The following is a 24,848-nucleotide window of genomic DNA, read 5'->3' on the forward strand; positions in this document are numbered from 1 at the left end:
TTTGCATTTGCTTAGTAATTAACTGTTCTACTTCCTTTACTGTGGTTTTATTACCTCTGGTGACAGCTATTAAAACTTAGGAACATTTTCATCTATAGCAATCCCTCCAAAATACACTGTAGGTTTGTGGGAAGTAAATTTGCTCAGCTTTTGCTTGTCTGGAAATTGTTTAATCCCTCCTTCAAATTTAAATGATAATCTTGCAGGATAAAGTATTTTTGGTTCGAGGCCCTTCTGCTTCATTGCATTAAATATATCATGCCACTCCCTTCTGGCCTGTAAGGTTTCTGCTGAGAAGTCTCATGAGACCCTGATGGGCTTTCTTTAGTATGTGATCTTATTTCTCTCTCTGGCTGATTTTAATAGTCTGTCCTTATCCTTGACCTTTGCCATTTTAATTATTATATATTTTGGTGTTGTCTTCCTTGGGTTCCTTGTGTTGGGAGATCTGTGCACCTCCATGGCCTGAGAGAGTATCTCCTTCCCCAGATTGGGGAAGTTTTCAGCAATTACCTCCTCAAAGACACTTTCTATCCCTTTTTCACTCTCTGGAGTTTCATGAGTATTCCACTACCTTGGTGTATATAATTAAAGACAATGCAAGCTTGAAAAAAATGGCAGAACCTGTTACAAAACATAGCAAATTTTACATTTACAAAAAACTTACAAATGTGTGCCTTTCAGATGCAAGAGATTGTACCTAATGGTCATGAAGCCATTCTTTGTATTTACCTTTAGCTCTCCCTATGAGTAAAAATAGATTTAATCACAGCCTAAGATTTTACTTAGCCATAGGAAGCCATTTCTGACCTAAGGCTAAAGACAGGAGTAAGTGGTAAAATATCCAGTCCACCCAGTTTCAATGGCATACTGCAGGGTGTCCCAGAGGAGTAAATGGCAATGTGAGGTCTATCCCAGCCCACTTCCAAATGACTTAGTTTGAAAGACCAGAAGCCAGAAAACTGTGGTCTAATCAAACCCAGGGCTCGTCACTCAAGTATATAGCAAATGAGTAGATACTGGCAAGCTGACTCAGCATGTGCAGTCCATCTCCAGGGCATCTCCACAGGGCCAAACCTAGCAAACAGGAGAACTCTTTTTTAGAAATTTCCTCACCCAGCATCTTTCTTTAATATGTAGCCTGGAATTCCCATTATCAAGAATGATTAAAGTTCTTTCAACTCCATTTTTCTTGAACTTCTTTCTTTGGATTTTCATGAGCAAATATAATGGGAGAGCCCTCTGAAATCTAGATTTATATTTAAATTCCCTCTTAGTACCTGTGGTAGTACATTTATTCCTTGTGGTCTGTTCTATTTCCTAATGTCTCTGAGCATAGCACATGAACTCTACAACCATTCATCATTCTTCCGAGTACCTGGTCAAGTCAAACACCACCCTCTCTTAGCTGCACTGATACAGATGTGAGAAACTGCAACCTAGCCAGGGCTTGTAATGGCCAGGATGGTGTAACCTGAGGGCTCCCAAAATCATGGTTAGAGCACCAGTCAGAAACATGAATTTCAAGGCAAAGCAGCAGTCACCTGGACTCAAAGAATCTCTGATGTCCTAAGTGGAGACAGGAAAGCGAGGGCAGGAATGTGATAACACAGTGAGAAAGGGTCATCCACTTTAACACCTTCCTAGATGTGTCCTATGACTATCCCCTGGTCTTGAAATTCAGTGCCACTCAACATCAGGCCTGCCCCTAAGCTCAGTGCTTCCGTGTATCTATGAAGGGTTTTCTCCCTTGAATTTAAGATTCAGTAGCACTTTTAGAAAATACAGAAAAAATTGCTAGAAAAAAGGAGTCGAGGGGAGCAAACAAAACACAAGCCCTAATTTTGTATTAGATTCAATGGACATAAAATAACCAAATTGGTATAAAAGCATATAAATGCTTAGTCCATTTTGTCTGTATTTATCTCATTCAGGTAGGCAAGAGTTAAATTTGCTTCAGTTCACAGACTGAATTTTGATAGCTTCGGTACGGTAGGTCAAGGATAAACAGGCTATGGGACTTTTAAGTCCCATGAGAATTCATACAATCCTCTCCTGTCTCTCCCTAACCCCCACCCCCGCTCCCCCAGCGAAATACCTCCTATGTGCTCCTATTCTTTTCATATTCTGTTAACTACTAGTCTGTTTTCACACTAGAACAAAATTCTCAAAGCTAGGGTATCTTGTTCACCTTTAAATCTGGTGCCTATGTCTGGCATATGGCAGGTGCTTAATTTTTATTCAGTAAAGGAATCTGTAAATTCAGACTAGCAGATTTTGGTTTCTTTAAATCCAGTCTCTTTACCTCAACCAAAAAAATATGAAATACTCTACCCTGTACATCCATCCATCCTCTTTGAGCTCAAACTCACAAATTCTCCTTAAATCATGTCTTTACTTTTCCAGCTGTGTATTTCACAGAATACGAGAATAAAAGACATGTCAACCTCCACTCCATGATCAGGTTTATACAGAGCAAAGTAACATCTGCAAAGTACAGGAGGGGTTTGCTGGACTCACAGGTTCCACAGGAAAGCTTAGCATGCTTGATCAGTTTTAACGGTTCCAATGTTTATTCTTGTAAATCCTGATGTCATTATTTGTTGGGGTTGCTATAACAAAATACCATAGGTCAGGTAGCTTTATAAACAACAGAAATTTATCTTCACAGTTCTGGAAGCTGGGTGCAAGATCAAGTCACCAGAATGGTCAAGTGAGTGTCCTTTTCTAGGATGCAGACTGCCAATCTGTGTCCTCACATGGTTGAAGGAGACCAGTTAGCTGTGGGCCTCTTTTATAAAGGTACTAATCCCATTCATGAAGAGCCCACCCTCATGACCTAAGCACCCATGAAGGCCCCACTTCTCGCACCATCATCTTTGGGGCATAGGATATGAAGTTTGGGGGGACACAATAACCTAACACCTAGTAAGTGCTAGACACCTCTGTCAATGGGAGCGGCAGATGATGAGTTATGTGATGTGGTCATTTGAAAATGTCCAAGAATAAAGAAAAAAAAATTCTTCAAGAAGTGGAGCTTAATTCCTCCTGTCCTTGAATATGGGCTAGACTTTGTGACTCCCTTCTAACAAACAGAATGAAGCAAAAATGACAGTGTGTCACCTCTAAGGTTAGGTCATAAAAAGGCATTATGGTTTCTTTCTTATTCTCTCTCAGGTCACTCATTCTGTAAGTCAATTGCTGTGTTGTGAGGATACTCAAACTGCCGTTAAAAAGGTCAAGGAGAAAAACCGGCAGGCTTCTGCATAATGGCTATGTGAATAACCATGGCAGTCAGCTCTGATCAAACCTTCAGATGACAGGAGCCCCTATCAAAATCTTGATTGCAACCTCAAGAGACACTTGAGCCAGAATCTCCAGCTAAGCTGCTTTCATATTCTTGACCCTAAATCAAACATTTATTGTTTCATGACAAAGTTTTATGATAATTTGTTACACAACAGATAACAGGTGGTGAGCCTTTTGGAAGTTTATGTGGAGGCGTCATACATAGGAAAGCAGGGTAAGGCTGAGTAAAGCAAACTGGTATAAATGCAGGAGTAGACAGTGCCTTGGTCAATAAGTGCTTATGAGAGGTGAACAAGTGCTGTGAACATAACAGTATGTATTAAACTCTAGTACTTCACTAGCTCCTTTTATTAATCAAGATAGTACACAAGGGAAAAAGGTCCAAAATTGTTAATAGTAACTTTATTGTTTCACTGGTGCAAAAAAAAAAAAAAAATCATGGTAATTGTATGATGCATTTCCCCCTAAATTTACAATAATGAAGGTTATACATTATACATAAATTATATAGATCACAAATTTTCTGTTTTATAGAACAAAATCATTTTGATAAATATGTCCAGAGGACAAGAAGTTCTTAATGGATGGCTGAGTCCAAATATGCAAAATAGAGCTTTTGGTTTTCACCATGATGCTTTAAAATGATCAAACATGCATTAACATATTCTAGTTTTATGGAAAATATTACACATGGCCATATCTTGCATTTAGGGAAAAGCCTAAGCTGAATTTCACATACAGTATTCCTTTCCTCTAAATTAATATCAAATTGGACTAGAGAACAAAGAGACAGACACGTTCGAGTTAGTACTCCCGAGGAATGAAGGAAATCATACAGTCAACAAAATAGAAAAAAAGGAAGGAGAGCTCCATTAGTAGCTGAGATGAGTGGTTTGGTTTTTTTTGTTTTTTTAACAGATCACAGGAATTTTAAACAGCAGATCAATCATGCTACTTGGGGTGATCAGACAGACCTGAACACTTATGAAGTGAATGACTTTATTAAGGTCCTGAAGGTGAGTGTCTGGAGGTGCTGGGTAAAACACATCACAGGTAAGAAACAGGAAACCTACCTCAGCATTTCTGAAAGGCACAATCTATGGAAGGGAAACCTAGCATAATAAAACCCTTACTGGATGTACATGGAAAGGAGTACAGTGAGGCTGTTTCCTTTTTAAAGGATGAGACCTTCATAAATTGGCCCTTCAGATTCTGGTGACTCCCGCCTTAAACGCAAATGCTCCAGTGTATTATGAAAATGTTTGTTAATCTGCTCTGTTTCTTCACTGGACTCAAGATTTGGGAGGTCTTCTCGAATCTTTTGGATAAGCTGGTTCAAAACCTGAATTGTGACCTACAAAAAAATATGTACAATTTCACAATCAATCATCTACCACACAAAAAAAGATAATAAAATGTTTCAAGAGGCTTGAATGATTTTCATCAATCACCAGACTAATTACGAAAAAAGAGAGATGAGAACATGATGCCTGGTTTAACGATTATTGGCTATTCATCAAAAACAAAACAAAACAAAACAGACAAAAAAATATAGAGAATCACCAACTAGTAAAACAAAAGCAAAATTTTAACCTACAAATCTTGACACACTAATTCTGCTAAAAGGATAATCCACTTAGGAATTATTATAAAATTGTACATGATGACAAATCAAATATATTTGTAAATTATCTTGTATTTTTTCAGTGACTTTTAAAATTATATTCTTAAGCAAGTGATGAAAATTTTCTTGCACATAATGTGCTCTTCCATCAGAGAAATTCATCTATAGACAGAAAAGGATTTTAGACAATCAAAGAGACCAGCACAGTAGGTGAATTCTGCAAACTCTGACTCTTGTAAACAAAAAAAGTATCAGAATGGTAAACTTTTGTATGTATCAGATCTCCTAAGAGCAGGAAGGAAAATATTGTTAGTTCACTAACAACAATATTAATTTACTTACAGCATCATTTTCCTTTTCATAAAAATAGATGTATCTGTTCAGAATTTCTATAAAAAGCTGCACTTGTAGAGAGGGGTCCATGCACTGATTTGCTATTTTTAGAGCCTTCTTTAGGCATTCCATTACCCTCTTGCCTCCATGAAGCTACAATAAAAGGGAAGTGAGGGAGTATTAAACAGATTAGTGAATCACCAATGTCCCATTTCACACAAAGAAAGAAATACAACACGGCTGTAGCTTTTTCCTGTTTTAAAGCGACGCAACAAATTTAAATCCTCTTTATTTTTCTAAAGTACACAATTATATTTTAAAACATTAAATGTAATTTTAAATAATTGTTTTGTATATTTGTGTATGTTTACATACATTATGTATATTTTTTAAAAGAAATGATATTAACTTGCTTTGCTACAACAGCCCCAAGGTGGAAGCTTTCACCACAGTATGTAACTCTCTATACATTAATTTAATTTAACAAAACAAAGCAATTTTGTCAGATTTTCCATCACTTCAATTGTTTCACCTTCAGGGCACAAGACCATGGTAGGTGCTCCATGCTAATAATTCCCTCTCCTATAACATGACCAGAAATGAATGACCCTCTTCTTACCTCCTCCCCATTTTTGTCTGTGTTTCTACCAGACCAGAAAAGATGTGCACAGGTGCTCACAGCTCGGCCCTGATCAGGTTTCTTCAAAAGTTTGGATGCAGCAAGTGCACACTGAGTCCTCAAGGGTTCATGATTCTCTTCACTGAAGCACTTCATCCTCTCAAAAGTACCAATGATCAAGGTGATGGCAGCCAGCTGTGCTTTGGAATCACTGATTTCATCTTCATACAGAGAAAATGCCTGGTGGACAAAGAAGATACGTACATTCATGGACTGATCATCTTCTGGAGCATTTTCCAAAGTTACTTCTAACAAAACCTCATCCTGTGAGACGTTCTGCAGTCCCTTCAGATCAGAATGCCCTCTCTTGGCGAAGCACAGGACACAGATGATAGAGTAAAGATGCTGACAATTTGCAGCAAAGAAACTTGTTTTAACTTGTTTAATCCAAAACTGAATTAAATAATTTTTCCATGATACAATTTTACCATGATCCACTTGGAAACCTTAAATCTCATTAGCACCCATCACTGATTAATTTTCCTGCTCCAAACCAATAATATGACTATAGTACTAAAAAGTTGCAAGACGGTGGGAAAGGGGTAGTTACAAATTCACTGAAGAGTAAATCCACATGAACCACCACCGTAACTACAGACGGGTGACTATACATAGCAAAATTGATTAACACAGAAAAGCGAACAGATCATCACCTGGGACATAAATTCATATGCTACTGTCTCATGATTTTCAAAACCAATTTCTCCGGCAGCTAAAGCCCCTTGTAGAAAAAGTCTTAAGGGTAATTCTGCCAGCTCTGCTTTGATCAAAGCACTGATAGTCTGGTGAGCAAATGAAAAAATCTTCTGGCATTTTTTTTCCCATTTGTCATCCTAAAATAAGAAAAAAAAAAAAGAGTTCAAATTACCTTAAGTTCATGATTAACTTGCTTGAGAATATTCATTTTTATATGTAAAACTTCTATAGAACAATCAGCAGTAGAGTTGAGCTCAGAGGTCTCCTTACCTTCCTTCTCTGCCTCATTTATGGAGCACACAAATCAAGCAAGGATGTCATCTTAAAACATCCATTTGAGGTTCGTGGCTTTGCAAATTTTATGTATTTGGTATTTGTTTTTTCTCGTCAGAAAAGCGACACATCCCCCAATTTGACAAAATCAGGAAATAGAAGAATTTTAAAAATTAAGATCATCCCTAAATCTACCACCCAGCAATAATTACTGGTTACATTCTGATATTAATGTCTTCCCTTTTCTTCTTTGCAAATATCATGTAACTGAGATCTTTGTGTAGTTTTGTTTTCCACTTTACGGCAGCTCAAGAGTTAGACTGACTTATGCTGCATATAGCATGTATCAAACTTCTTATACTTACCTTGTCAACAATTTTCTTCATGACACTAAACATTATTTGAAATAATTTTAATGATTAGAAAATACTCCACACATAGGATGTAGCAATGTAATTTACTTAATCCCTTTGGAAACAATCTGTAATACCATAATGAATGACCTGCATACACAAAGCTTTACTGAACCTCTGATTATTTCCTTAATGTACACTCTTGGAATTACTGGATCTTTCATGGCTCTAGTTACATATTGCCAGTTTTTTAGAAAGATTATAGTAATTCACACTCCCACCATTACTAGATGAGAAAGAATTCGCATCACACCATTGCCAAACCTTATTTTTTTCTCTTTACCAGTTAGATTTCTAAAAAGGTTCACTGTTCTCATTTGTGAAATTAAGCATTTTATCCATGTTTGACTATTGAAATTTCTTGTTAAAGCAATCAGCTTTTTTCATTTTCAAAGAGGGTAACAGTTAAAGACTTGTTACAAGGACTAAATACAATAGTCCAAGTACATAGTCCATGACACAGTGTATGGCACATAGTAAGGAAATGCTAATTGCTATTTTTATTGTTAAATTACTAAAATCTACACATAAAATACTGGAAAAGGGACTGATTGGGAGGCTGGTCTAATAAAAACTGGCCCAAAGCTGCTAAGTCATGCTGGTAGGTCTCTTGAATAAATCTTGTTTTACCACTATTGGAAAATTAAGTTTATAAAGTTTGTTCCTTAACGTTAACCTCATTGTCCAATGTTAGGTACATTAAATTGAGATATTTTCTACAAGACTATATATACTGTACCACTGGGGACGTAAGCCATTCTGTTTGTAAAAGGAAGAAGTACATAAAAAATTTACACAACTAATAAAATTATTCATTTATAGGCTTTTGGAGAGAAGTGATTTTACTATGCTGAGTTCTTTTATTAGGCAAAGCTAAGCTGAATTGGATCTTACCTGTTATATATTTGCAACCTCTGCATGAGATTCTTGCATCACTTTACAACAGCTACTTTAAAGACTCTAAGAAAATAAAATAATTCTTGGAAAACAAGAGCAATTTTGTAATAAAAGTATCAATGTCTCACAAATAATCTTTAAATACAGAAACAACTTCTGGCATAAATTTAAACTTTTAATCTTTCATTTCCAAGTGTTCTTATGTGATTCTCTCAGCTAGTATGTAACCTATCAATATCACTCACTTTTCGGAAGACCTAACACAAGTAAATAATGAACTGAGTTACTTACAGAAACTAGGATTTTATTATACCATTGTCTATTTTTATGCATGTTTGAAATTTTCTATTGTAAAAAGCTAACACACACAGAGGGAGGAAAAAGGAAAGAAAGTAGTGACATACTTAAAAATAAACCCACCACTTTTGAATTCTCTTTGTAGCGAAAAGCCAGCTGGTAAGCTGCAAATACCAAAGGTGGCAGTGTAAAGCGAATCCGTTGATTTCCACCAGCTCCAAAATGTTTCCTTGCTGTGTTTAAAATCTGACCAAAAAAACACCCGCCCCGAAAAAACATTAATCTTTTCTGCACTGTGATAAATCATTTATAAAACTAAATGGAGGCTCTAATCATCATCGTTGCTATCATGTTTTGAATATCTACAATTACTAGGCTTTATGGTAGTTGTTTCTGTTATGGTAGGCATTTTACATTTCTTATCTCATCAAGTCATCACAACCCTAGAGACAGATACTAACCATATTTGTCCTGAGGCTCAGAGAGGTTGTATAATCTGTCCACGGTTACAGATAATTAGGGTAAGAGAGATATTTAAATGTTTTCATATACACATGTACAAACTAAAACAGTTTGACAGTATCAACACAGTATAATCTTTCATTTCCAAGAGTTCTTATGTGATTCTCTCAGCGAGTATGTAACCTCAGAGCACAGGCTCTGAAGACAGACTTATATTTAAAAGTAGACTCTTAACACCACCTGCATGATCTGAGCAAATTATATACCTTTTCTTAGCTGTAAAATTTTCACCTAAAAAACTGGGTAGTACATTTGCAACAACATGGATGGAGCTGGAGGATAGTATGCTCGGTGAAATAAACGAGGCAGAGAAAGACAATTACCAAATGATTTCCCTCATTTTTGGAATATAACAACGAAGTAAAACTGAAGGAACAAAGCAGCAACGGACTCACAGACTGCAAGAAGGGACTAGTGATTACCAAAGGTGAGTGGTGGGGGATGGCAGGCAGGGACGGAGGGAGAAGGGAATTGAGGGGTATTATGATTGGCACACATGGTGTGGGAGGGATCATTGGGAACACAGTGTAGCACAGAGAAGGCAAATAGTGACTGACATCTTACTACACTGACAGGCAGTGACTGCAATGGGGCACTGGGGACACAATGTAGTAACCACATTATTTTTTCATGTGAAACCTTCATAAGAGTGTATACCAATAATACTTTAATAAAAAAAATCATAAACAAAACAAACAAAAAACCCAGGGTAGCATATTTCTCCTATGATTGCTGAGAAAGACAAATAACTCATGTCAAGTGTTACCAGCACCAGTACCACAAGGCATAATGCTCAATGTTAGCTATTATGATACAAAAATAGCTATATGCATATTGCTGGTGTATCACACCTCCTAATTTAGAAAAATACTAAGACCACTGACCAAGGGAAATGGCAATACATTTAAAAGAGCCATTGTGAAACAAATGTCTGGTTGTTTCAGAAAAACCACAAGAATTCATTAAATATTTTTTAACATGTGATACAATGTGTGACATATTCGGGTTTTGTGAATTTCTCTAATACGGTAGATGGATAAGAGAATGCAGTCCCCCTTGGAGAAGTCAGAGTTAATGACCCTCATTTTAAGGGTCTCTGTACATGGACATACCCAACTGGCCATATGTGGAAGACATACTTCTCAACTACCACATTTGGCATACTACAACATCAAAAAATACATGCAAGCATGTGCATGTGAGACACAGGAACAAGAGAATCAGTTAAAATATTTGAAAAATCGGCTAGTCACCATGTACAGATCACACACAGTGCAGTGTGATCCGGCAGTACTCAAAATATGTGTCTCTAAGCCAATGGTATCAGAATACCAAGAGAAATCAGCTTCTTTTTCACACTGGTTATGAATGAAGGAGTACAAGAGTGTCAATTATGACAAAAGCAGTCAACAGAAAAATTCAGGACTCAACCTCAAATAAAGGAGTTCCTCATTATAGCAGCCTAACATTTAGCCTCAGGATCCAACTATAGTTAAACTACTTTGTCCAAACAACAATTAAACAGTCATCTGTGCTACCTTTCATTAAAATAAATTTATCTAAGAGGCATTTGCTAAATCAAGAGTCACCAATACTCCTTCTCAGGAAACATGTTTTATTCATTTCGTAAATATTTATTGAAGACTAATGATAAAGAAAGGGAGAACCTCATCTGATTGTTCTTAACCAGGAAAAAGGAGTTAAGAAAAAGGCAATTTGGATTTTAAGTTCTTTTTTCACACATCTTCAATAAGGCAAACACAACCTATATTTGCAAACCTTGGAAACATAAACACAATTAGATATAAAAATTGTTGCTTATTTTTTAATTTAAATTTTACTATAAACTGGGTGCTTCTAAAACCATCACACAGTATAAAAAATGAACATGGAATAATTACTGGTCAGAGAAGATAGGCTTTTCTGCAATTTCTTGGACAACTTCAAAAGAAACTAGAGCAACCAACATTTTCCTCATAAGTTCTAGAAATTTATAAACAATTATGCTTTTACACATAAAAGTGCCACTTAATCTCTTAGTTGCAATTCTTTCAAAACCTCCTAAGACCACAAGCTGCATTAGACCATCTGAGATACATCTATATGTGATTTCACTGGAAGCTGTTGAAGAGGTATAATAACTGAGCTAACTCATACCAGGTACTGTTGATCAGGGTCCTCAGACCGCAAAAGATGAATGAATCTGCCCACAAGGCTCTGTTCATCAGCAAAATCTTCTGGATCAGGGTCTTCTATAGGCTGATCTGGCTGATCCTGAATCAACGTAGATACCAAATTCATTATGGAGTCCACCTGCAACATGAGAAATAGAAACCCACTGGGGTGAAACTATCAGCATATAAAGTCACTATCACAAGTGCTTCAAGTTGTGTAAACAATATCATCCTTTTTTGTAAGAAAGCATATGCACGTTCATATATATACAGATAAAAGCCTGAAAAGAGACGCACCAAATGCTAATTCACAATGATTATTATCTTTCTGGTGGGATAATAGCTGTTTAATGAATTCTTTATATATCTTCAATTTATAACATATAATAAGCTACTTGTAACCTTTTTGGCATTAAATTACCCTCCTATCTCAAGTGTCTGTCTCCAGGTCTAAAATAACAACTACATTGTCTTTGTTTTCCTAATATAGCATATTGGTATTCTCTTACCTGGTCTTGAGAGACAATTTCTGTATTATAATCCAGAACATTACTAAGCACATAACAACTCATGCTTTTTCTGGACTCATAGTCAAAGTACTCAAAGAGTGGGTGAAAATGTTTTAATTTCAAGACTGTTAAAATATTGTTGTAAGTGTCGACAGGTATCTTCAAGAGTCTGGTGAGCTCCTTTGAAACTGCACTACTGGTTGCAATACTACAAAAAGAAAAACAGCTCTTTAATGGATAAAATTAACTTTCTATATACACAAAATAGCACTTGTTCATAAAAATCTGTAAATTTTCATTTATACATTAAAGGAAATGGCTCAAGTAAATCATATCACCTCAAAATACTCCAATGACCTCCTTTCAAGAGGATAAAGATGCCTATATAAACACAAATATTTATTCACCTATTAGTGTTTTATTGATACAAAATAAGACAGAAGAGTCTCCAACTCATGAACAGGTTATGTAGCTGGAGTTAAAATGACAGTCTAGAATTTGACATTTCTAAGAAAGTATTTTAAGTGGTAGTTAGGTTCCTAGGGCTTTTCTGTATTTTTAAGATGAAAATAAGTAGGAAGAAAAATCTATGCAAAACTAACAATTCAACAAAATAGAAAAATAAACTATTTCTTCTGTATCAAATGTCAGTGATTAAGGAAAACTAGGCAGAATTTAAGGTAATAGGTCACAGGAGCTTTCTATGGAGATTATGGCATATCTGGGCATTTTAAAGACCTTTCAAAGTTGGGATTTTAAATTTTTGTCTAATTTTACCTTAAAATTCACTTGGCAGGAGGAGATACAGATACACCATTTAATTTTGTCTCCCATTTATCATTCAATATCTGGAATGTTTTTTAGTTCACAAAAAAATGGGAGTGACCAAAAGAAAAAAGGGGAATAAAAAAGATGTAAAAGAAAAAGAAGAAATCTTCATGATGCAGCTAAACCAATGGAAGAAGATGGAACGAAGGAAGTTTATTTGAGGTGAAATTATAAATAATATAGGGTAAGGGGCACCTGGCTTGACCCATCCATGTTCAGATGAAGAGCAGTATGGGACAGGAAATGACTGCCAGGAAAGGAAAATGGAATCAGAATTGCCCAAAGTCGCTACTAGAGGATGCTGCAGGACTATGTAGGCAAAAATATACTTTCCTTAATGGTATCAAAATTAAAGCTCAAAATAGAAAAATATTTTAAACCAATTTAATTTCCATACCTAAATACACATATGCTCCTAATTTTTCACAACATATTCATCTGTAGGAAACCATTCTTATGGAAATACTGCTTAACACAGTTTCCTTAACAGTTTAAAACTAAATCATTCATATATATATGAAAGGATCTGAATTGGAGATCCTGGTCCCTGAAGACTTCTTATGGTCCATGAAGGTCACTACTTGATCAATGTAGACAACCAATTAATTGCTTGCCACTTTCTGCCCTAATTAGCACCAAACAAGTCAATGTTAACAAATGTTTAAAACAAGACAAATGCTAACATTTCAAAAAGCAATTAAGTAAACAAATCTGGGAAAAAAAGTGCTTTATGAGGATTTTTACAAAAATGTAGCTTTGACTTACTGTTCAAGGTTGAGTTTATTAAATATCTCCACTGTTGTTTCCAGAACTTTATCAACATAGTCCACACGATCAGGGTAACACTTCATAGCAAGATTAATGAGAGAGACTTGTAAAGATACAACATCCTCTGAAGGCATGTCTTGTCTTGACTGGAATGTTTAGAAAACCACATAATTTATTTCAACAATTACAAAAGGATCTACCAGCTAAGAAGTTTTAAAGACTTGAGAGCTTAGGAGAAAAGCCATACAACCTGTATTACTGTAGCCACCTGCTGTGAAAATATGTCAAAAAGTTTAATGTCTGCTGGGATTCCAGGTCCATCTTCACGGTGAGCAAATAAAGCTAATCTGAAAAAAAAAATTTATTAAAAAAAAATACAGGGACCTGGGTAGTAAACATGGATAACAGTTTTTTCTGTATATTTTTCTGTATTTTCTGTATTTCTTCTAGAACATTAAAAAGGGTTTTAAAAAAGACAGAATAGGAGAGGGTCTGAAGATGGGGGTGTGAGTATGGTGCTGGAAATCTCTTCCCAAAACTATATATATTTTTGAAAATACAACAAATACAACTATTCCTAAAAGAGAGACCAGAAGATACAGTACAACAGGCAGGCTACACCTACATCTGTGAAAACTCAACATCTGATGCAAAGGGTAAAATACAAAGCACAGACCCAGCCAGATCTGAGCACTTCCCCCACCCCAGTTCACCGGCAGGAGGAAAATAATCAGAGTGGGGAAGGAATGGAAGCACAGGACTACTAAATAACCAGCCCTAGTAATCTGCACTGGGAGCACAGACACACATTGCATGGTGTACTAGATATTAGAGAAACAGAAAAGTAAGATCCAAGACAGAGACTGTGGGCAGGTCCCCACATCTGGCTCCCCTGGGACAAAAGAAAGTAGGTACTTTTTAAAAGTCTTGAAGGGACAAGGGTTCAAAAGCTGGATAAAATTGTTTCAGCACACTGAGCCCAGCAGGCTAGGAATCTTAAGGAACTTCAGGTACCCTAACCTCCTTGGGGGTAATGCAGCCTCAAAGACCCCCATGGCGATTAGTAGCCTGCCATTCATTCTCCCCGGCCAGGGCTGCAAGCAAACCAGATGACTCGCCACAGCTGCCGAGAAGCCAGAGAAGAGCCCTGCCCACAGCAACCATACAGAGTCTTCTCCCACTGCGCAGCTAACTGGGACAGACACAGAGGCTGCAGCCGGCATGCAACTAACTGGTACAGACAGAGGAAGCTGGAGAAAGGTCCAGAAGGCACGAAGGGGTGCTGTTCTCACAGGAGAACACACCCGGCATGTCTGTGACCAGCCACAGAGCCCTAGGCTATGCCAAGGGCCACCCTACCCACAGGAGCTCAGGAGATTTTCCCAGAGACTGCTCCCAGTGTGCAGGGAATCGAGACAGGTGGTGGAGAAGGGCAAGGTGACCAGCAAGGAGAAAGGGACATTCTTCTCCCAGCTGACAAACATTCCATCTTCCTGCGACCACTTCTATCACCATGAAAAAAAAAGGCAGAGGAATCTGGTCCAGTCAAAAATCACTCAGACAAAAAACACCAGAGAGAGGGCTTAGGGAGATATAACCAATCTTCCTGAAAAAAAACCTCAAAATCAAAGTTATAACCATGCTCATGGACCTACAGAGAAATACGCAAGAGCTAACGGATGAAGTCCGGAGGGAAATAACATAAATGAAACAATCAATAGAAGGCCTTAACAGCAGACTGGACGAGGTGCAAGAGACTGCTAATGGAATGGAAATCAGAGAACAGGAATACAGAGAAGCTGAGGCAGAGAGAGATAAAAGGATCTCCAGGAATGAAAGAATATTGAGGACTATGTGACCAACCTAAATGGAACAATATTCGCATTATAGGGGTATCAGAAGACGACGAGAGAAAAAGGGATAGAAAGAGTATTTGAAGAAATAATTGCTGAAAACTTCACCAAGCTGGGAAAGGAAACAGTCTCTCAGATGATGGAAGCCGACACATCTCCCAACACAAGGGACCCAAGGAGGACAACCCCAAAACATATAATAATTAAAATGGCAAATATCAAAGATGAGGACAGAGTTTAAAAGGCAGTCAGAGAGAGAAAAAAGTTCACCTACAAAGGAAAACCTATCAGGCTATCATCAGACTTCTCAGCAGAAACCTTACAGGCCAGAAGAAAATGGCATGACATATTCAATGCAATGAAACAGAAGGGTCTTGAACCAAGAATACTGTATTCAGCATGATTATCATTTAAATTTGAAGGAGGAATTAAACAATTTCCAGACAAGCAAAAGTTGAGGGAATTTGCCTCCCACAAACCACCTCTACAGGGTATTTTAAAGGGACTGCTCTAGAAAGAAGCACTCCTAAGGCTAAATACATGTGACCAGAGAAAATAAAATAACAGCAAAGAAAGTAGAACAACCACATACTAACTAAAGGCAAAAAATAAAATCAACTATCCACAAAAGCAGTCAAAGGAAACGCAAAAAAGTACAGAATAAAATACCTAACATAAAAACAATGGAGGAGGAAGAATAAGAAGGGAGAAAAATAAAGAACCATCAGATTGTGTTTATAATAGCTTAATAAGAGAGCTAAGTTAGATGGTTAGACAGTAAAGCAGCTATCCTTCAACCTCTGGTAACCATAAACTCAAAGCCTGCAATGGCAATAAGTACATATCTATCAATAATCACCCTAAATGTAAATGGACTGAATGCACCAATCAAAACACAAAGAATAGCAGAATGGATAAAAAAGCAGAACCCATCTATATGGTCCCTTCAAGAGACTCACCTCAAACCCAAAGACATACACAGACTAAAAGTGAAGGGATGGAAAAAGATATTTCATGCAAACAACAAAGAGAAAAAGGCAGGTGTTGCAGTACTAGTATCAGACAAAATAGACTTCAAAACAAAGAAAGTAACAAGAGATAAAGAAGGACATTACATAATGATAAAGAGGTCAGCCCAACAAGAGGATATAGCCACTATAAAAATATATGCACTCAACACAGGAGCACCAACATATGTGAAACAAATACTAACAGAATTCAAGGAGGAAAAAGAATGCAATGCATTCACTTTAGGAGACTTCAACACACCACTCATTGCAAAGGACAGATTCACCAGGCAGAAAGTAAGTAAGGACACAGAGGCACTGAACAACACACTAGAACAGGTGGACCTAATAGACATCTATAGAACTCTACACCAAAAGCAACAGGATACATATTCTTCCGAAGGACACATGGAACATTTTCCAGAATAGACTACATACTAGGCCACAAACAGCCTCAGTAATTTCAAAAAGATTGAAATTCTACCAACCAACTTCTCAGATCACAAAGGAATAAAACTAGAAATAAATTGTACAAAGAAAACAAAAAGGCTAACAAACACATGGAGGCTTAACAACATGCTCCTAAATAATCAATGGATCAATGACCAAATTAAAGCAGAGATCAAGCAATATATGGAGACAAATGACAATGACAGCACAAACCCCCAACTTCTGTGGGACATGGTGAAGGCAGTTTTAAGAGGAAAGTATATAGCAATCCAGGCCTATTTAAAGAACGAAGAACAATCGGAAATGAATAGTCTAAAGTCACAATTATTGAAACTGGAAAAAGAAGATTAAATTAGGCTCAAAGTCAGCAGAAGGAGGCACATAATAAAGATCAGAGAAGAAATAAATGAAATGGAGAAGAATAAAACAATAGCACAAATTAACAAAACCAAGAGCTGGTTCTTTGAGAAAATAAACAAAATATATAAACCCCTAGGAAGACTTATTAAGAGAAAAAGAGTATCTATGCACATAAACAGAATCAGAAATGAGAAAGGAAAAATCACAACAGAAAGCACAGAAATACAAAGAATTACTAGAGAACACTACAAAAATCTATATGCTAACAAGCGGGATAATCTAGAAGAAATGGACAACTTCCTAGAAAACTACAACTTCCAAGCCTGACCAAGGAAGAAACAGAAAATCTAAACAGACCAATTACCAGCCATGAAATTGAATCAGTAATCAAAAAACTACCCAAGAACACAACCCCTGGACTAGATGGATTCACTGCTGAATTTTATCAGACATATAGAGAAGACATAATACCCATTCTCCTTAAAGTTTTTCAAAAAGTAGAAGTGGAGGGAATACTTTCAAACTCATTCTATGAAGCCAGCATCATTCCTAATATCAATACCAGGCAGAGACTCAACAAAAACAGAAAATTAAAGACCAATATCCCTGATGAACATAGATGCAAAAATACTCAACAAAATATTAGCAAATTGAATTCAAAAATACATCAAGAGGATCACACACCATGATCAAGTGGGATTCATCTCAGGGATGCAACAATGGTACAACATTCAAAAATCCATCAACATCGTCCAGCACATCAACAAAAAGGACAAAAACCACATGATCATCTCCATAGATGCTGAAAAAGCATTCGACAAAATTCAACATCCATTCATGATAGAACCTCTCAAAAAAATGGGTATAGAGGGCAAGTACCTCAACATAATAAAGGCCTATGTATATGACAAACCCACAGCCAACATCATACTTAACAGCGAGAAGCTGAAAGCTTTCAATATGATCGGGCACAAGACAGGGATGCCCACTCTCCTCACTGTTATTCAACATAGTACTGGAGGTCCTAGCCACAGCAAACAGACAAAACAAAGAAATACAAGGCATCCAGATTAGTAAAGGAGAATTCAAACTGTCACTATTTGCAGATGGCATGATACTGTACATAAAAAACTCTAAAGACTCCACTCCAAACTACAAGAATATCAGAATTCAGCAAACTTGCAGGATACAAAATTAATACACAGAAATCAGTTGCTTTCCTCTATAGTAACAATGAACTAGCAAAGAGAGAAATGAGGAAAATAATTCCATTCACAATTGCATCAAGAATAAAATACCTAGGAATAAACCTAATCTAGGAAGTAAAAGACCTATACCCTGGAAACTACAAGACACTCTTAAGAGAAATTAAAGAGGACACTAACAAATGGAAATTCATCCCATGCTCTCGGCTAGGAAGAATTCATATTTTCAAAATGGTCATCCTGCCTAAAGCAATCTACAGTTTCAATGCAACTGCTATCAAAATACCAACAGCATTCTTCAACGAACTGGAACAAATAGTTCAAAAATTCATATGGAACCACAAAAGACCCTGAACAGCCAAAGCAATCCTGAAAAGGAAGAATAAAGCAGGGGGGATCTCACGTGCCAACTTCAAGCTCTACTACAAAGCCACAGTAATCAAGAAAATTTGGTACTGGCACAAGAACAGACCCACAGACCAGTGGAGCAGAACAGAGAGTCCAGATATTAGCCCAAACATATATGGTCAATTAATATTTGATAAAGGAGCCATGGACATACCATGGGGAAATGACAGTCTATTCAACAGATGGTGCTGGCAAAACTGGACAGCTACATGTAAGAGAATGAAACTAGATCATTGTCTAACCCCATACACAAAAGTAAATTCAAAATGGATCAAAGACCTGAATGAAAGTCATGAAACCATAAAACTCTTAGAAAAAAACAGGCACATATCTCTTGGACATAAACATGAACAACTGCTTCATGAACATATCTCCCTGGGCAAGGGAAACAAAAACAAAAATGAACAAGTGGGACTCTACCAAGCTGAAAAGCTCTGTACAGCAAAGGACACCACCAATAGTACAAAAAGGCATCCTTCAGTATGGGAGAATATATTCATAAATGACGTATCTGATAAGGGGTTGACACCCAAAATATATAAAGAGCTCACGCACCTTAACAAACAAAAAGCAAATAATCCAATTAAAAAATTGGGCAAAGAAGCTGAACAGACACTTCTCCAAAGAAGAAATTCAGATGGCCAACAGGAACATGAAAAGATACTCCACATCGCTAAATCAACAGAGAAACACAAATTAAAACCACAATGAGATATCACCTCACACCAGTAAGGATTGCCACCATCTAGAAGACAAACAACAAATGTTGGCGAGGATGTGGAGAAAGGGGAACCTTCCTACACTGCTGGTGGGAATGTAAATTAGTTCAACCATTGTGGAAAGCAGTATGGAGGTTCCTCAAAAAGCTAAAAACAGAAATACCATTTGACCCAGGAATTCCACTCCTAGGAATTTACCTTAAGAATGCAGCAGTCCATATTGAAAAAGACAGATGCACCCCTATGTTTATCGCAGCACTATTTACAATAGCCAAGAAATGGAAGCAATTTAAGTTTCTATCAGTAGATGAATGGATAAAGAAGATGTGGTACATATACACAATGGAATATTATTCAGCCATAAGAAGAAAACAAATCCTACCATTTGCAACAGCATGGATGGAGCTAGAGGATATTATGCTCAGTGAAATAAGCCAGGTGGAGAAAAACGACAAGTATCAAATGATTTCACTCATATGTCAAGTATAAAAACAAAGAAAAAAACTGAAGGAACAAAACAGTAGCAGACATAGAACCCAAGAATGGACTAAGTTACCAAAGAGAAAGGGACTGGGGAGCATGTGTAAGAAGGGTGGGATAAGGGGGAAAAAGGGGCATTATGGTTAACAGACATAATGTAGGGGGGGAGGCATGGGGAGGGCTGTACAACACAGAGAAGACAAGTAGTGATTCTATAGCATCTTACTACGCTGACTTACCATGAGTGTAATGGGGTATGTGGTGGGGATTTGATGATGGGGGGAGTCTAGTAACCATAATGTTGCTCATGTAATTGTAGATTAACGATACCCCAAAAAAAAAAAAGAAAAAAAAAAAGACAGAATAGAACTGATCATTCCTTCAATTCATTTTCACCTGAAAAGCTTTGCTAATGATGCCTTTTTCACTGCATTCTTTATACTATTCATAAATAGATTTTCAACAGGCTGATTTTGCCAAATTCCTTGAAGCTTAATTAAGTAGGTATGGACAGAAATACATTGAATTGACAAATGTATTGAACAGCTATGATTTTAAAAAACAAGTCTTTAAAAGATAAATATTAGCTTCCATGAAGAGTATGCCCAATTAACATATAATTCTTGCTGCCCAGGACTGATCTGATAATTTAGAGAAATCTTTTTACCTAATAACTTAGATATTAAAATATAACAAGTTTTTCTTATTTTATTCTATTTTTTAAACCTAATAACTTAGATATTAAACTATAACAAGTTTTTCTTATTTTATTGTATTTTTTTAAGATTTTTATTTTATAGAAATAAATCTTCACTTGGGTTTCTGATTTCATAAGGTTAATGATTTGTATGCGCAGGAGGACATATATTATGTGTTAGTACTCACCATGGCTGCCAAGCAGGCACGCACTAAAGCCATTACCAAATGCCAAGTTTTATACCTTTCACCAAGACCAAAGGCTAAAAAGGTAAAACTTAAACCTAAAGGAGATTTACTAAACATACTTATGACTTGAAAATTCTGTAAAAAGATGTGATGACAGGGTCATTACTTGAACATTCTTAATTACCTCTATCTTATGGCTACTTGATAAAGAAGACTCCAAATCAAATCAGTTCTCACTGAAGGAAAACTTTCATATGGTAAAGAAAAATTTTTTTAAAGTTGTTCTTCATGATCTTTAGATTTATAAGATTTAAAATGTGGATCTGTGTAACATTGTTTTTAAGTGCCAATTAAATGCAGAGATTTAAAAATATTAATGCCTCCTTAACTATTAAAATCTAAACCTCTTTCATGCCTAAGGCAAGCATGTAATAGATACATTTACAGAATTGAACTGTTAATAGTGTGATCACATTAAAAATCATTAATATAATAAAGATGTTACAAGCAAATAATTCACAAAAACATTTTAAATTCATTATCCCCAAGTCAGAACACAAGGCTGAAAACTCTTACCTATCAATTAAAGCAATGATTATATTTTTCACATTTACATTTTGGTGTAACTCTGCACAGGCCCGAAGAAAAGGATTCAAAGTTTGAAGGTGGAATTCATCAGGGAAAACCTGAAAATAAAATAATGATTGATTGGTATAAATAAAAGTATTTCACATTATGTTCTAGACTTAGTTATGGTATTTAAAGTTCCTATTTGTGGTAACATTTTAATCTTACACAACTAAATCCAAATACATTACTTTTGAGCCTCTCTAAACATAAACCTAGATAGAAATAATCCACTAACCAAAGTACACCTACAATTAAAATAAAACTAATGAGACCTGAAAAACTTGGAGGCTTCTCTTTCCTACATTTTGGGGGAAAACACATCAATACAAAAACAAGTAATTGGTAGGAGAAAGGAATTCTTTATTCACGGTACTTTATTTTCTATTCTATCAAGACTTTTTTCCCAAACAATGTAAAGTTAAAGACAAAATGATTTTCCTGAATGCATCTCCTTGGGCAAGGGAAACAAAAGCAAAAATGAACAAATAGGACTACATCATGCTAAAAACTTTCTGTACAGCAAAATACACCATCAGCAGAACAAAAAGGCATCTTACAGTATGGAAGAATATATTTGTAAATGACATATCCGATATGGGGGTTGACATCCAAAATATATAAAGAACTCACACACCTCAACACCCAAAAAGTAAATAACCTGCTTAAAAAATGTGCAGAGGATATGAAGAGACAGTTCTCCAAAGAAGAAATTCAGATGGCCAACAGACACACGAAAAGATGCTCCACATAGCTAATTATCAGGGAAATGCAAATTAAAACCACAATGAGATATCACCTCACACCGTAAGGATCACCACCATCCAAAAGACAAACAACAACAAACGTTGGCGAGGTTGTGGAGAAAGGGGAACCCTCCTACACTGCTGGTGGAAATGTAAATTAGTTCAACCATTGTGGAAAGCAGTATGGATGTTCCTCAAAAAGCTCAAAATAGAAATACCATTTGACCCAGGAATTCCACTCCTAGGAATTTACCCTAAGAATGCAGCAACCCAGTTTGAAAAAGACAGATGCACCCCTATGTTTATCACAGCACTATTTACAATAGCCAAGAAATGGAAGCAACCTAAGTGCTCATCAGTAGATGAATGGATAAAGATGTGGTACATATACACAATGGAATATTATTTAGCCATAACAAGAAAACAAATCCTACCATTTGCAACAACATGGATGGAACTAGAGGGTATTATGCTCAGTGAAATAAGCAAGGCGGAGAAAGACAAGTACCAAATGATTTCACTCATGTGGAATATAAGAGCAAAGGAAAAACCGAAGAAACAAAACAGCAGCAGAATCACAGAATCCAAGAATGGACTAATAGTTACCAAATGGAAAGGGACTGGGAGGGATGGGTGGGGAGGGAGAAGGGGGGGAAGAAAGGGGTCTTACGATTAGCATGTATAATATGGGGGGGGACATGGGGAGGGCTGTGCAACACAGAGAAGACAAGTAGTGATTTTATAGCATCTTACTACACTGATGGACAGTGACTAATGGGGTATGTGGGGGCGACTTGGTGAAGGGCAGAGTCTAGTAAACATTATGTTCCTCATGTAATTGTAGATTAATGATACCAAAAAACCAAACAAACTGAAAATAGAAACACCATTTGACCCAGGAACTCCACTCCTTGAAATCTACCCAAAGAAAACAACTTCCCAGATTCAAAAAGGCATATGCACCCCTATGTTTATAGTAGCACTACTTACAATAGCCAAGATATGGAAGCAACCTACGTGTCCATTAGTAGATGAATGGATAAAGATGTGGAACATATACACAATGGAATACTATTCAGCCATAAGAAAGAAACAAGTCCTACCATTTGCAACAATGTGGATGGTGCTGGAGGATATTATACTCAGTGAAATAAACCAGGCGGAGAAAGACAAGTACCAAATGATTTCCCTCATTTGTGGAGTATAACAACAAAGCAAAACTGAAGGAACAAAATAGCAGCAAAGACTCCAAGAAGGGACTAGCAGTTACCAAAGGGGAGGAGTGAGGGAGGGCAGGTGGGGAGGGAGGGAGAAAGGGATTGTGGGGTATCATGATTGGTGCACATGGTGTGTGTGGAGTCACAGGAAGACAGTGTAGCTCAGAGAAGACAAAGTGGGACTCTGCAGCATCTTACTACACTGATGCCCAGTGACTACAGTGGGGTTTGGGGGAGGCTCAATAGTAAGGGTAAATGTAATAACCACACTGTTTTTCTTGTGAAACCTTCATAAGAGTGTATATCAATGATACCTTAATAAAAAAAAATCAATCTATCAATCCATGGGAGAGTGCGTCCACCCTTGGTTCAAACAGCTCTGGCCAAGAGATATAGCTCATGACTGCAGGGGTCTACCCTTGTTATATGGATAGCGAGTTAATTTTCAGAGAAGGAAAATCAAGGGCTGGGAAGACACCTATGTTAGGCTGAAAAATGACCCCCAAAAGATATCCACATACTAATTATCAGAAGCTGTGAATATTATCGTATATGGAAAAGGGGCTCACAGATATGATTAGGTTAAGGATCTTGAGACAGCAAGATTATCTTGCATTACCTGGATGGGCCCTACATGTAATCACAAGGGTCCTTGAATGACAGAGTCAAGAAAGTCAAAGGAAGAAGTGGGAGAAGTGACTGCAGAAGCAAGAGGCTGGAGTGATGGAAGGAGTCATGAGTCAAGGAATACAGGCATCTTCTAGAAGCTAGAAAAGGGAAGGAAGTGGACTCTTCTCTAAAGACTCTAGAGGGAACCATCCCTGCCCACACTCTGACTTCAGCCCAGTGAACTGATTTTGGACTTGTGGCTTCCAGAACTGTTTTTAAACCATCAAATGTGGGGTAATTTATAATAGCAGCAATAGGAACCTAATCCAACATCCAAAGGTTTGCTACTTCTTCAGTCTCATTGTTATCTTCCTGCTCCTCACCCCACACTGGTTTTAAAGCCTAATGTCACAGTGTCATCCTATAAGTGTTGTTGGTTCACTGTAAAAGAACTGTTGAAATACAGACCATCATGTCACTTCCTGTGAATCAGAAGACTCTTTGTGTTTGTGGAAATACTGTATTCAACAGGAAGGTTTATGTTTTTGAAGGGAAGTGAAGCCTTCTACTTTACATATAAAAATCAAGTAATGTGGATGCAAGGATAAATAAGTGAACACGGGAAAAAAGCCATTGAAAATCAGAAAGTAACTCAACTGTTTCTGTTCAATGTTAAATGAGCTGCAGTGCTAAAACTCAGAAATAATAAATGGGAAAATCAACCCCTGGAAAAAAAAACACAAAATGAGTCTTTTAAAAAAATGAAATATTCTCACTTACCTGAATAATACACTCCATGAGATATTCTTGAGCCAAAGCATCCCTACAATTCACTACTTGCTCCAATATGCCAGTCAAAACAATCTAAAGGAGAAGAAAGAGTTAAGAGGTTATTTTCAAAATAAGCCACTACTTTAACAACACATTTGAACTACTAATTTGGAAATCTTATTTTAGATT

General features: G+C 36.8%; 1 protein-coding gene across 3 annotated transcripts in view; it reads right to left on the reverse strand.

Moving 5' to 3' along the window:
• Window positions 1-3,689: 3,689 nt before the first annotated feature.
• VPS35 (VPS35 retromer complex component) overlaps window positions 3,690-24,848 on the reverse strand; it is a 38,279-nt gene continuing 17,120 nt past the window's right edge. For 2 of the 3 annotated variants that reach the window (XM_037020769.2, XM_017668419.3), the window contains exons 7-17: window positions 24,669-24,752; window positions 21,266-21,375; window positions 13,573-13,669; window positions 13,320-13,468; window positions 11,727-11,934; window positions 11,201-11,356; window positions 8,645-8,767; window positions 6,599-6,778; window positions 5,886-6,125; window positions 5,276-5,419; window positions 3,690-4,663 (exon numbers count right to left, since the gene is read on the reverse strand). In XM_037020769.2, the coding sequence (XP_036876664.1) occupies window positions 4,484-4,663; window positions 5,276-5,419; window positions 5,886-6,125; window positions 6,599-6,778; window positions 8,645-8,767; window positions 11,201-11,356; window positions 11,727-11,934; window positions 13,320-13,468; window positions 13,573-13,669; window positions 21,266-21,375; window positions 24,669-24,752 (1,671 nt within the window). In that variant the 3' untranslated portion in view covers window positions 3,690-4,483. The remainder of the gene's footprint in view (window positions 4,664-5,275; window positions 5,420-5,885; window positions 6,126-6,598; window positions 6,779-8,644; window positions 8,768-11,200; window positions 11,357-11,726; window positions 11,935-13,319; window positions 13,469-13,572; window positions 13,670-21,265; window positions 21,376-24,668; window positions 24,753-24,848) is intronic. The other variant, XM_037020768.2, reaches the window with a different exon arrangement.

Source organism: Manis javanica, chromosome 17 (assembly GCF_040802235.1).
Source record: "Manis javanica isolate MJ-LG chromosome 17, MJ_LKY, whole genome shotgun sequence".
Lineage (NCBI taxonomy): Eukaryota > Metazoa > Chordata > Mammalia > Pholidota > Manidae > Manis > Manis javanica.